At 53.0% G+C, this 13,650-nt stretch overlaps 1 protein-coding gene across 1 annotated transcript; it reads left to right on the top strand.

Moving 5' to 3' along the window:
• Positions 1-315: 315 nt before the first annotated feature.
• Positions 316-4,803, top strand: Ppp1r14a (protein phosphatase 1 regulatory inhibitor subunit 14A). The gene is made up of 4 exons (XM_050119299.1): positions 316-722; positions 2,569-2,649; positions 3,115-3,147; positions 4,222-4,803. Exons 1-4 carry the CDS (start codon positions 522-524, stop codon positions 4,348-4,350), a joined length of 444 nt encoding a protein of 147 aa, XP_049975256.1. The 5' UTR covers positions 316-521; the 3' UTR covers positions 4,351-4,803.
• Positions 4,804-13,650: the final 8,847 nt, after the last annotated feature.

The following is a 13,650-nucleotide window of genomic DNA, read 5'->3' on the forward strand; positions in this document are numbered from 1 at the left end:
AAAAAGCTAAAAAAAAAAAAAAAAAAAAAAAAAGAGTTGGGTGTGTCGCGGCTCAAGTCCGGAATCGAAGCACTTGGGAAGTGGAGGCAAGAGGCTTAGGAGTTCAAGACTAGACATGGCTAATTGAGACCCTGTCTTAAAACCTTGAGCTTTTACAAAGAGAAGTTTCTGGGCGGCCCCTAACAGCGAAGCCCTGGCGCTCCTGCAGTACCCCTCGCTGCCGCTAGATGTCGCAGAGGGCCGACCCCCAAGCGTGTCCCGGGACCCCGCCCCGGGATACGTACCCCAGAGCGCTCTGAGCTGAGTGTCCCGCCCTCCCGCCCCATCTGCATCCCGCAGGACCCTGTCTGGAAGCCGGCACACTAGCCTGCTCGCCTCGGCAGGCAGGGAAACTGAGGCCCCGCGGCTGGAGCGGGGCGGGTCCCCGAGCGCGAGCCCCCGCCCCCGGCGGCCCCGCCCCGGCCCGAAAGAGCCCCGAGCTCCAGGCAGAGCGCTAAGTGGGGACGGCGGGCGGCGGCGCGATGGCAGCGCAGCGGCTGGGCAAGCGCGTGCTGAGCAAGCTTCAGTCCCCGTCGCGGAACCGCGGCCCGGGGGGTAGCCCCAGTGGGCTGCAGAAGCGGCACGCGCGAGTCACCGTCAAGTACGACCGGCGGGAGCTGCAGCGACGGCTGGACGTGGAGAAGTGGATCGACGGACGCTTGGAGGAGTTATACCGCGGCAGGGTGAGACCCAGAGGGAACGGGGCTGGGGAAAGGAGATGGCCTGAAACATCGGCCCTCGATGACCCTGATATATGCTCACTGGTGCACCAGCTGCTGCACCGACAGCGATCTTTGCTAGGAGGACACATGCCTTAAGGCCCTGGTCTCTGTGCTCAGGGGCATCCAGCTTGTAGATACACAGAGAGACATGCATCTAAGGTTCTCCAGACTTGTGTGTGTCCAAACACCTGGGAAAACCCGGGGTGGGATCCTATACAGGGGATGAGGAAGAATTGGGGGACCAGAGTCAACATATTGAGAGAGCGGATAGGGAGAGGGGATGTCCTTAAGCCAAACATAGACATGGGTGACAAGGCAGATAGGACAGCAGAGACTCTCAGCAGAGGAAACACCAGTATACACAGATGACGGAAGTCACAGCCACTCATAGGCACAGCACCAGGAGCGAGCACACAAACTTACAGGAACGCGAATGGCTCAGCTTAAGGGACAGCATGCCCTGCTGTGGGCACAATAACATCCACTCACGACACAGTCGCCCTCAGCGCCAAGTGAAGAGTTACAGCTGTACAGAGATGCGTATCAGTTTAAGCTGTAGCGTTCCAAGCTCCCATAGCTCTCCTGGGACACAAAGTGAATCAGGTTACAAGGGGGCCGTCCATTATCTGCTGACAACAAACCCAAGGACAGATGCCACAGCCCTGTAGACACACACATCTGTGGACACTGTAGTCACGACTGGACCTGCCAAAGGTGCTTCAGGAATGAAGACCCTGAGAAACCATGCTGGTCATGGCGGCTAATGCCAGTGACCTCAGCCCTTGGGAGGTGAAGGCAACCTTGGATAAGGAGAGACCCTGTCCAAAGAATCCAAAACAAGCCTGGCAGTGGTGGCACACACCTTCTAGACTCGGCACTCGGGTGGCAAAGGCAGGTGGGTATTTGTGAATTCAAGGCCAGCTGTGGGCTGCGTAGTGTGTTCCAGACCAGCCTAGGATATCTAGGTCCTATCTTAAAACAAACAAACAACAAAAAAAATACAATAAATACATAGATAAAGATGGTCCCTACAGCTGACCACGTCCAAACTGAGATAGTCAAACCCAAGCAGCAGCCACATTCGCTCAGATCACATAGGCCTCAGATCACGCAGGCCTCTGAACAAAGCAGCCTCCATGAGACCCCTCTGTCCATGGCCCAGCACCCTCACCCTCACTCCCCAGCTGGGCAGCAGGATGAGGTTGAGGCCCAGGACAGCTGAATCTTGTCCCCATCGTGACCAGATAGCTTTTGTACCACTGTTCCACGAGCTCCAGCCCTGCCTTGGTGGTCACTTCACTGATCCAGCAGCCTGCAGTGTATCCCAGGGAGGCCTGGCTGGACCTAAGCCCAGAAACCCTTCTGGTCCCCAGGGGAAGGGGCCCGCCCCAGCAGGCTCCCCTCCCCCACACCCACTGCAGCTAAGTGAGACTTGCCCTTGAAAGGGCAGAAGCCAACCTGAATCCCAGAATCTGACATTCCGAGACTCGACCGGGCCTGCTTTGCCGAGTAGGAACCGAAGCCAAGGACAGAGCCCTGTGCCAGCCCCAAGGCCCCCAGGGCTGAGCCAAGGGTGCAGGCATGGGGCTGGTACCAGGGCCTGGGCCTCTGTCCACCCATCTGTCACCCCACCCCACCCCCCAACCCCCAGATGTCCGCCTCAGTGGTGCTGTCCCTGCCTGCCACATTATTGCAGCAGGCCCAGCTGGGCCTGGGGTTGATGGAGTACCTCCAGACCCTGGACAAAGGCTGTGGAGGAGGGCCAGGGAGACATGGGCCCTGAGCAGCCTGCTCTCCCTGGCCTTAGGAAGCAGATATGCCCGATGAGGTCAACATTGATGAGCTGTTGCAATTGGACAGTGAAGACGAGAGAAGCCGCAAAATCCAGGTAGGTGGGGAGAAAGCCGCCCCTTCCCCCCCCAGCCCAACATTTTGCAGGGCCCTAAACGGAATAGCCCAAGTTGGCATGTTTGTTAAACACGTCTCTGCCAGACACTAAATCCTCTGCAAAACACTGTAAAGTAGACACGTTTACCACCATAAGGAAAGTGAAGGCCAGAGAGGTTGAACTGTTTGCTCAGGGTCACACAGCTCTTCTTGACTAGAGAGAGCTCGGAGCCAAGCCTGGCCGCCAGGTCCTTCCCCTCGGTCCCTGCTGCAGAGGCTTGGCCTTATAGCCTTCTGAGCTGCCGGCGGTTTAGCCCTGCCTCTGTCCAACTTGAAGCCGCACGGGTAGTTTTGGCAGTCTTTTGTCTTGCTCCCTTGCGGGAAGGGGAGGGCCTCTTATGGAATAGGTGTCAGTCATTTACTGGTTTTTGTTTTCTTTTTCTATCATCCGCCCACCCACCCAAAGGGACTCTTGAAGTCCTGCAGGAACCCCACGGAGGTGAGTGTCTGTCCTTACGGATTGTCCCCTCACCTTTATGGGGGAGGCACAGACCGGCCTAGGGAACTGCAGGGGGAGCCCCCATCTCTTGTCCTGTTCTTTGTCACCCTTGTCTCCTCCTCCCACCTCCCATCTGCCACCAGCTCCACAGGCAGCTGCCTCAGAGCCCCTCCCCCAGGCGAGTGGCTCCGGTTTCGGCCCATGTGGTGCCTGCCCTTACTAGTTGTCCTGGTTGTCTGGGGTGGGGGGATCTCACTCTCTCCATCTCTGACCCCCTGTGACTGCCTCTACTATCCTGGGGTTCCCTGTCTACCTCTTGGGGGCCTCCCATCCTGCAGGTCCTGGAACTGGCCGCCGTAACCACTCCCACTTCCTCCTCTGCTTTAAAAGGGAAAATATTCACGGTTCTCCCCTCTGCTCCTAGCTGCCTGAGGGACAAGCGTCACTGCCTGTCAGTCTGCCTGGGCTGGCTCAGACCTGGTCTCTGGGGACTGGTTCTCGGCATGAGAAACTTCCCTCTGAGGCTGTCTCTGTGTAGAATTCTCTCAGGTCTGGGTCTTAGACTGTCTCTCCATCTCTCTTTATTGCATTTTATGTGTACATGTGTTTTGCTTTCATGTATGTTTGTGTACCACCACACACATACCTGGTGTCCATGGGGACCGGACAGAAGAGGGTGTTGAGCCCCTGGAACTGGAATTCCAGACGATTGTGAGCTGTTGTGTGGGTGCTGGGAGCTGAACCAGAGTCCTCTGGAAGAGCAACAAGTGCTTTTAACCCCTGAGCCCTCTTCCACAACCCTGCCCCCCCTCCCTTTTTGAGATTGGGTCTCAGCATGTAAATTCACAGCAATTCTCCTGCCTCAGATACATACGATCACTGACTCAGGGAGCAATTGCAACTTCCCCCCTTCTTTCTATTCACCCCTCCCCCCTTCTCCTGTGTGTCTTGGTCTCCCTCTCCTCCCTGCTTGGCTCCAGCTCCTGCTTGAGTAAACTGATGCCTGATGAGGCGCTGGCATGGGGCGGGAGGCCTGTCTCCTGCTCTCTCCTCAGAACCCCGTTCTGTCCTCAGGACTTCGTCCAGGAGCTGCTGGCCAAGCTGCGGGGCCTGCACAAGCAGCCAGGCTTCCCACAGTCCAGCCGCTCAGATGACCCCAGCCTGAGCCCCCGCCAGGACCGGGCCCACACCGCCCCACCCTGACTGCCGCCTGCCTCTGTATTCCACCCCCAAACGCCCAGATTGTTTCTAAGTTGTATTTAATGGTCCTGTAACTGCCTCCTGTGTTTGGCTTTTCCTCTCCCCGCTGCTGCCCTTGGTCCCCAAGCCACAGCTGGCCTTGACAGATGGAGAAACGTTCCTCCCAGCCACAAAGCCTGAGAACATACCCTGCTGACCCCGAGGTGTCCCGGACACTCACATCCTGTCCCCACCTCCCCGCAAAGGGACTCAGTCCCAGCTCCTATGGGGAAGGCCAGGCCAGATCCCTGGGCCACGGGAGATGTGGAGATGCTCACAACCCACTGTGACCCCTATCATCTCCCCATAGGGCGTCACACGGCTATGAGGCCATCATGGAGAATGTGCTTGGTGTGGCTGTTGGCGTTGAAGCCACAGACCGGCAGTAAACGACATTAAAATGGTGAGGGAGGGTGAGAGAGACGTGCACAAGATGCTTGAGTACCAGGGGTGGGAAGGGCCATTGGCTATTGGTGGGGAAGCAGAACCATAGGGCCAATAGAGGGCTTGTCTAGGAACCGCCAGTGAGGGGCTGGGGCATGGCTCAGCAGTAGAGCACCTATGTAGCATAAACAAGATTCTAGCTCCATTCCCAGCAATGCCAAAATAATAAAGGAAGGAAAGAAGGAAGAAGGAAGGAAGTCTGGAAGGGCTTCCTGGAAGAAGCAGCATTAAAGCACAGCTTACACAGGCTGTTTCAACCACACCTGCATACTGAACTTGGAAGCAGAGTGGCTGCTGTTGGGGTAATATCAACTATTGATCAGGATGGACAGTGTCCCTAAATTAGAGAGGGAAGCCTACTGCTCAAGGATTATGGATGCCTTCCGTACGGACTAGAGGGTGTCCTGGAGGGATCTCAGAAGCCGATAGTGGCTATTTAACCCCCGCCTGTGTGCGATGAGATGGAGCCACTGCCACCGCTGAGGCCCTGGTCCCAAGGACGGGACGTTTAGGAAAACATCTCACCCATCTCTCTAGTGTGATTGCCCACCCAGCTGTTCTCCAGGAGCAAGGCTCCATCCCGGGGATCTGAACCCCAGACCAGCAACATCTGGGACACCCTGATTCAGCCTTGCTGCTGGCCCCGCTCTCTCCACACAGACTCTCAGCCTTCCTCCTCAGTGCAAAGGGTTGGGTGGGGGTGGGGGATCTCCAGTGGCTCCTGTCACCTAGGCTGCTGTCCCAGGACACTGCGTGAGCTGGGGCCCCCTCTACTTCCCTTTCACAGAACCTGGTTTTGGTTCCTCATGGTCGTGGAGGTGACAAACCCCAGGTTCAAACCCTGGGTGTTCTTAGCTTCCTATAGAAAAATACCTCCCCGATGAGGCCCAGGTCACCAGTACCAGTTGCTAAAAGTCACATGGCAGGGGCATGGTGGCACTGGGCTTCAATCCCAGCACTCAGGAGGCAGAGACAGGTGGATCTCTGAGTTCAAGGCTAGCCTGGTCTACAGAGCAAGGACAGCATGGGCTACACAGAGAAACCCTGTCTCAAAAAGAAAATAAAAGCTAAAGTGGAGGATAGTGTTCTGCGGTCCTAGCACTTGGGGCAGGGTCAGAAGGATGGGGTTATGGGCTGGGTTCTGTAGCCTGGCCCTTTGTCAGATAAGTAAAATAAAAATGAAAAGGAACCACCAAGATGGCTCAGTTGGTAAAGGCGCTTGCTGCTCAGCCTGAGGACTTGAGTTCAATCCCTGGGACCCACATGATGGAAGAAAAGAACCGACTCCCGCGCACTGTCCCTCTGACCCCCTCATATGTACTTGGTGTGCAGGAATTTGAGATCCTCCTGGTCTCAAATAGGGAGTTCCAGGCTAGCTATGCTTACACAGTGAGACCTTGTCTCAGAAAGGCGGGGGGGGGGGCACTGAGGAGATGGTTCAGACGGAATGCCCTGCTGTCCTTCCAGGGGACTTGGGTTCAGTTCCCAGCACCCACATGGCAGCTCTCAACCGGCAACAGATCCAGGGAATCCGATGCCATTTTCTGCCCTCCCTGAGCACCAAGTACCACACATACAGGCAAAACACATGCACACAAGTAAGGGTTTTTGTTGTTTTTGTTTTGTTTTTAGAGACAGGGTTTCTCTGTGTAGCCCTGACTTTTCTGGAACTCGCTCTGTAGACCAGGCTGGCCTCTAAGGCACAGAGATCCTCCTGCCTCTGCCTCCCGAGCACTGGGATTAAAGGCGTGCACCACTGCCCGCCTGTGAGTACGTTTTTAAAAGGAGATATAGTTTGAGGATGCTCTGGGAGGTGACCGCTCGCCGGGCACACGTCTGGTCTTGGATTCAAACCCTGGCACTGTAACAAACCGAAAAATTCTGCTTGAGTTCAGATGCCGCCCACACTACGTCTTGGCTGTGTGGTCTTGAGAAATTCTGTGAGAACGCAGAATCTCCACACCTGCATCTGTGAATAAAGACAATTAAAACGGTACCCACTCCCGAGGGCTGCGAGGTTTCCCGAAGAAATAAGGTGTGTGAACATAAACCCTGTCATGGTGGAAAGGGGACAATCGTCCTACCAGGAAGGAACTCCCTGGGAGCCCTACATCACGTGCCCTGTGGTGTGATGTCCCCCGGGTTCACCATGCTCTCTCACTGGGGCCCCAGCCTTCCTGTGGACCCACCCCTCACAGCCTGTCTGCTTCTCAGGGTAGAACACACCTTCAGTGCCCAGTCCCCACCACCCTGTTCCCTCTTCCCCTTTCCTCCAAAATCATCTTTCCCCAACTTTGTTAAAAACCCATTTTGGCCGCTGGAGAGTTGGCTCAATGACACCTGTCAACAAGTTTGACAACCCTTCTCAGGACCCCCATGGTAGGAGGAGCACACACGTCTGTGGATTGTCCTCTGACCTCCACATCACCCTCTCCCAAATAAATATTTCTCAAAAACCAATTTTTGGCAGTTTCCCCAGTAGTTACTTCTTCCTTGATCTGAGGATCTGACTTTTTAAACGTTTATTTAGATGCATGAATGTTTTGCCTGCGCGTGTCTGTACCACGTGTGTGCCTGGTGCCCAAGGACCTAGGGAGAAGGTGTCAAAGCCCCTGGCACTGGTATTGCAGCTGATGTGAGCTCCACACGGGCACATGGGTGCTGGGAGTGGAACCTGGGTCCTCTGGAAGAGCATCCAGTGCTCTTAATGTCTGCACCATCTTTCCAGCCCACAAATATTTTAAAAGTAATTTATGTGAACACCTTTAATCCCAGCACTCAGGAGACAGAGGAAGGTGGATCTCTGTGAGTTCAAGGCCAGCCTGGTCTACGGAGTGAGTTCCAGGACAGCTAGGACTACACAGAGACACCCAGCTGAAAAAAAAAATGTCCCCTCTCTCTGCTCTGGGAACCTGTCCTTTTACTGGCGTCATCCACACCCTGGCTTCTTTCCCATAGGACCCGCCACCGTGCTTTCCCGAGTCCCAAATCCTCCTGGCATCATTGCCATGGAACACATGTTGTTAGAATTAACCTGATTAATTTCTTCCATCAAATTTAGTGTGCCGCCAAACCACCCATGAGTTTAATTGCCTTGAGATTCATTGCAGTCCCATCTCCCGCAGCACCCGGTAGAAAATGCTTGCTCTCAGTGCCCCCTAGTGGCCACATTTACCTAAAGGCAGCCTGTGCTGAAGTGAAGTCTCCCGGCTATTTGAGCCTTTCCTGGCCTCCCTTCCTTCCTATCCATCCTTTGTCTGGGTCTCATGTTGCCCAGGCTAGCCTCAAACTCCCTAGGTAGCAGAGGATGACTCTGAACCCCCGATTCTCCTGCATCTGGTGTGATGCATCTTGCCTGGCTTTGGGAATTAGTTTTTCACTATATATAATATTCCAAAGCCAGGTGTGGGTCAATCCCAGAACTCTGGAGGCTGGGACAAGATCTCAAGTTCAAGGCCAGCCTGAGGTATAATCTGAGTCTGAAAATCTAGTGCTGAAGATGTGCTTAGCCTAGCATGTTCCAGGCCCCGGGTCTGACCTTGTCACTGAAAAAAAGAAAGAAAATCAGATTTATTTTTAACTTAGTATCCAAAGTTTTGCTTCAGGTCCATCTGGTTCTGCTTCCTATTGCTTTGGGCCTGAGGCGAGACAGGGCATCTTGGCAGGGGGTGTAGGAGCCAGAGGAGATACTCTCCTCCCAGTGTCCCTGAAGCAGTGCAAGATGGGAAAGGATGGGGAATAAGACACTCTATGAGGGCTTGTCCCCAGTGGCCTACTCCATCCAACCAGGCCTCCTAAAGCTCTCAGTGGATTAATTCATTGATATTAGTGTCTATGCTGTAACACCAGGCTGGGCTAGAACTCTCTCTGTAGTCTAGGCTGTTCTGGAACGCACTGAGTAGCCCAGGCTGGACCTTCTTGAATTTGAAGTGACCCCTCCTGCCTTTTTGTTTGTTGTTTGTTTTTATTTTTCAAGGCAGGATTTCTCTGTGTATCCCTGGCTGTCCCAGAACTCACTCTGTAGACCAGGCTAGCCTTGAACTCGGAGTCCACCTGCTCCTGCTTCCCGAGTGTTGGGATTAAAGGCGTGCGCCACCACCACTCAGCAGCCTTAGCCTCTTAAGTGCTAGGGTTGCAGGTGTTAGCCACCATGTTTGGACATGGTCTCATTATGTCACCCAGACTGGCATCTAGTTTGAAATCCCCTGCCTCAGCATCCCCTACGCTCGGTTTACTCCACATTCAGCTCCACCGCTTCTTTCCTCTGCTGCAGTTTGCCGGAACACAGCTGTCTCTTCCACTCTGCCCAGCCATGGGTTTGCATTTCCTACCCTCCCTCTGCAAGGATGTCAGGGTCTCCACCCGGAACCCAGCACCTCCACGTGTATGCTGGGGCTCTACCTTTGAGCTATGCCCAGGATTTCTTCCCTTTCCTGCAGACACTCAGCCACTCGCTCTGATTGCCCTTTCTGTCCTGCTGCTCCTCCTGTCTGTCCAGTTGTCAGCGGCCGCCAGCCCCCGTCTCCATTCTCCATTCTAGCAGTGCTTCTCATGTGAATTCTCTACTGACTTCCGTCTGCACACCGTAAGCCATGCCCATGCCGACTCCAGCTGTCTCTCCTGCCTGCCTGTGGCCTCCAGACCATACCCTGTTCCATACCTGGAACCCAACAAGCTCAACACACCAGACGTTGTACCACATGGTGTCTCCCACATGGGCTCCAGTCCAGGCTGTCCTAGCTCAGGGCACGGCACCTCTGTCCCTCCAGCTGCAGTAGCCACACATCTGAGTCATCTTTATCTTCCAAAGACTTGCTGCTCTGTGCCCCCAAATTCTCTATGCATGAACCCTGTCCATTCTGCACAGCAGGCAGAGTAACCGCCCCAGCAACCACAGACCCGAGTCACATAGAAGGACCTGGAGTCTCAGCAGATGTGAGTGGGCAGCAAATAATTTCTTCTATGTTTTGGACAGGTCTTTTGTAGTTTAGTCCGGCTCCCAAATTGATATGTTGCCACAACCTGGCTGGGACTTGGCCTGGCAGGGGTGGTGAGGGAATGAAGGAAGGGCAAACATGGCCGGGCAGTGGTGGTGCACCTTAATCCCAGCACCCAGGAGGCAGAGGCAGGTGGAACCTGGTCTACAGAGTGAATTCCAGGAAGGCTCCAAAGCTACAGAGAAACCTTACCTCGACTCCCCACCACCACAAAAAAAAAGAAAAAGAAAGAAAGAAAGAAAGAAAGAAAGAAAAGAAAAAAGAAAAGAGAAGAAAGAAAGGAAGAGAGAGAGAGAGAGAGAGAGAGAGAGAGAGAGAGAGAGAGAGAGAGAGAAATTAGGGCAGACATGTAGACAAGCACAGGAAAGCCAGGGCCGGTGGGCTGTGCTCGCCCTGATGGAGGCCCTTACTATTCAACAGTGCAGACTCAGCACTTAGTTATCTGAGCCGCAGGGGATGGGTTAGCCGTGTCAGTGGGAGGTCTCTGCAGGCCTGTGGTCTCAGGTTGTAGTTGTCCTGGTGGAAGAAGTTACAGTTACTAGTTTCCCACACACTGTCAACACTTGCATTTGGAGCAAAGGAAGGTTTTGCATCCCTCTGAGCCCAGCCCTGAGGGAAATGCTTTGCCGCTCCCAAAGGCCTGAGGTATTGGGGTTCTTGATATGGCTGTGCCTATGTCAAGCAACATAATTCACTCAGGACTTCATTCACCCTTAACACATTCATTCAAGGCTTCCTGAGGCACCCCCCCTCTCTATATATAAACACAATATTGTTATATATTATGTATCTATCTACGCACATATATACTTACACACACACACACACACACACACACACACACGTTTTTGTTTTTGAGACAGTTTCTCTGCTGCTTTGGAACCTGTCCTGGACCTCTCTCTGTAGACCAGGCTGGCCTCGAACTCACGGAGATCCACCTGCCTCTGCTTCCTGAGTACTGGGATTAAAGGCGTGTGCACTACCACAGCACCCCAGAATATTATAGAGGATGATCTTGAACTCATGCTCCTCCAATCTCTACCTCCCAAGCCCTGAATCTGCAGGTGCAAAACCACCTCTGCTGATCACAGGTAGCTACCACTGTGCCTAGCTGTACACAGGAGCCTACGATGCCGGGGTGGGGAGCAGACGCGGTGCCCAGGCCCTAAGTAGGGCAGGAGGTTCAGAACTGAGTCTGTGTCTTCCTGGTTGCCCCCAGGGTTTGGGATTTGGCTTCTCCATGCCAGGACTCAAGAACTGGCTCTGCTGGACAAAGACTGAACCACAGTGCCCTCTGGTGACCAGTCCTTTCAATTCCCGATAGAAGAGAAATAACCAAAGGTTTAAAATACCTTTAAACCCAACCCTCAGAGAGGGTGAGGGGCAGAGGCAGACAGATCCCTGAGTGTACAGAAGGAGTTCCAGGACAGTCAGGGTCACACAGAGAAATCCTGTGTCATAAAACAAACAAACAAAAGCCGGGCGGTGGTGGCACACGCCTTTAATCTCAGCACTGGGGAGGCAGCAGCAGGAGGATCTCTGTGAGTCTGAGGCCAGCCTGGTCTACAGAGTGAGTGCCAGGAGAGGCTCCAAAGCTACACAGAGAATCCCTGTCTCGAAAAACCAAACTAAACTAAAACAAAGAAAAAAATAATAAAAGTAAAAATTTTTATTGCTGGTCCCCAATACTTGAGAGACAGAACGATCAGCCATCAAGGTTGAGAGATCAGAACAGGGACCTTGCTCAGTGATCAGGATCAGGGGACAGCCTCAAAGGTGTCATCACAGATCAGCCAGAAACAGAAGCACATCATTTTCAGGCAGCTGGGTCAGAGCTCCTGAGAGGTATCCCATAATCCTCTGGGGATAAGTAAATACACCTATCCAGGACCAGGGATCAGTTCCTCCAACTTGCTATGCAGCCAGAGCAGGACTTGAATTCCTGCTCCTTCGGCCTCAGCTTCCAGAGCACTGTCTAGTAACCTTTCCCTTCTCTGCCTGGGACTCTCCATGGGACATCCCTAACACAGCAGCCCCCACCCTGCCCCCAACTCAGGCTGTCCCAGGTTTGTGGAAGAGCATAGCTGGCCACCTTACTTGTGCCTGCTGGGTTCTGGGTTTGTGCCTCAGAGATGAACAGGGGGAAGGACAGTGGGCCAGGGGACTAACTGGGAATTATACTCATTCATTCAGGCACTGAGGACATAGCCATAACCATGACTGGAACAACAAACCCTTAGTAGAACCAGGGATTTTTGTTTGTTTGTTTGTTTCTTGAGACAGGGTTTCTCTATATAGCCCTGGATCTTGCTCTGTTGACCAGGCTGGCTTTGAACTAAGAGATCTACTTGCTTTTGCTTCCTGAGTGCTGGGATTAAAGGCACAAGTTACCTTCACCTCTGAGAAAAAACATTCTAATGAGTGGAGCCAGAGAGTAAATTAAAAGATTATATATATGTATATAACAATGTTCAGAAAAAGAGGTATTAGCTGGGTTTGGTAGCACAGACCTGCAATTTAGCAGGCACAAGAGAGGAATAATGAATTCAAAGCCTGCTTAGGCCACAGTGTGAGTTCAAGACCATCCTGGTCAACCTAGTGAGACCCTATGTCAAATAAAAGGTAAAAAGGAGGGCCAGTGTGATGGCTCAGTGGGCAAAAGCCTTTGCCACCCAGCCTGAGTTCTACCCCTAGGACTCATGGCAGAAGAGATTCTCCTCCAGTAAGTTGTCCTCTGACCCCCACACTAGTACCACGAACTGGGACGGGGTGCTGAGTGAGCATTCACATGTGCACACAAAATTAATTAGGTATAGCCAGGCATGGTGGCACACACCTTTAATCCCAGCACTCGGGAGGCAGAGGTAGACAGATCTCTGAGTTCAAGGCCAATCTGGTCAAGTTCCAGGACAGGCTTCAAAGCTACAAAAAAACGTAAATAAATAAATAAATATAATTTTTAAAAAGTAAGACTGGAGAGATGACAGGTCAATCCTGAAGCCCCAGGTTCTATCTCCAGGACCCACACCATGGATGGAGATCCCTGTTAACTGTTGTCTGAGGGTTTGGGATGATGGGATTTACTCATGGGTGTGGTGTGCTCTAAGAAAGAGCTGGGGGAATGGATCTCACTTGGAACACAATCTACTTTCTTCCCAGTGACCTATGAGACCTCCCACCATAGGGGTGGGTCGTTGCTCATCTCACAGTGACCTACGAGACCCCCCTCCCACCAGAGGGGTGGTCCTTGCTCATCTCACAGTGACCTACGAGACCCCCCACCATAGGGGTGGGTCCTTGCTCATCTCACAGTGACCTATGAGATCCCCCACCAGAGGGGTGGTCCTTGCTCATCTCACAGTGACCTACGAGACCCCCCATCAGAGGGGTGGGTCCTTGCTCATCTCAAACTTGTCTCACTTGTCATTCACTAACAGTAACTTTCATTTTTAAGATTTAGTTTTATATTCATTTATTTTTCTATGTATCAGTGTTTGCTTTCAGGTGTGTGTGTGTGTGTGAGCCTTCTGCGTGTTTGGTGTCCACAGAGACCAGAAGACGATGTCAGACTGTGGGCAGTCCAATGTGGGTGTTGGAAACCGAACCTGGGTCCTTTGGGAGAACAAGAAGAGCTCTTAACTGCTGAGCTACCTCTCCAGCACTAGAATGTGAACTTATTGAGAAGAGCAGCGACTTTGCCTTTATCATTGCTGTATTCTCAGAGCCTAGGAGAGTGCTGGCCATAGGCGCTCAGTCAATGAACAAAGACATCGATCAAACCCTTCTATTGCAGGACAGCTTTACAGGTTACAGGCATTCAGAC

This window comes from Alexandromys fortis, unplaced genomic scaffold, assembly GCF_014885135.2.
Source record: "Alexandromys fortis isolate MF-2015 unplaced genomic scaffold, M_Fortis_MF-2015_v1.1 scaffold_140, whole genome shotgun sequence".
Classification (NCBI taxonomy): Eukaryota; Metazoa; Chordata; class Mammalia; order Rodentia; family Cricetidae; genus Alexandromys; species Alexandromys fortis.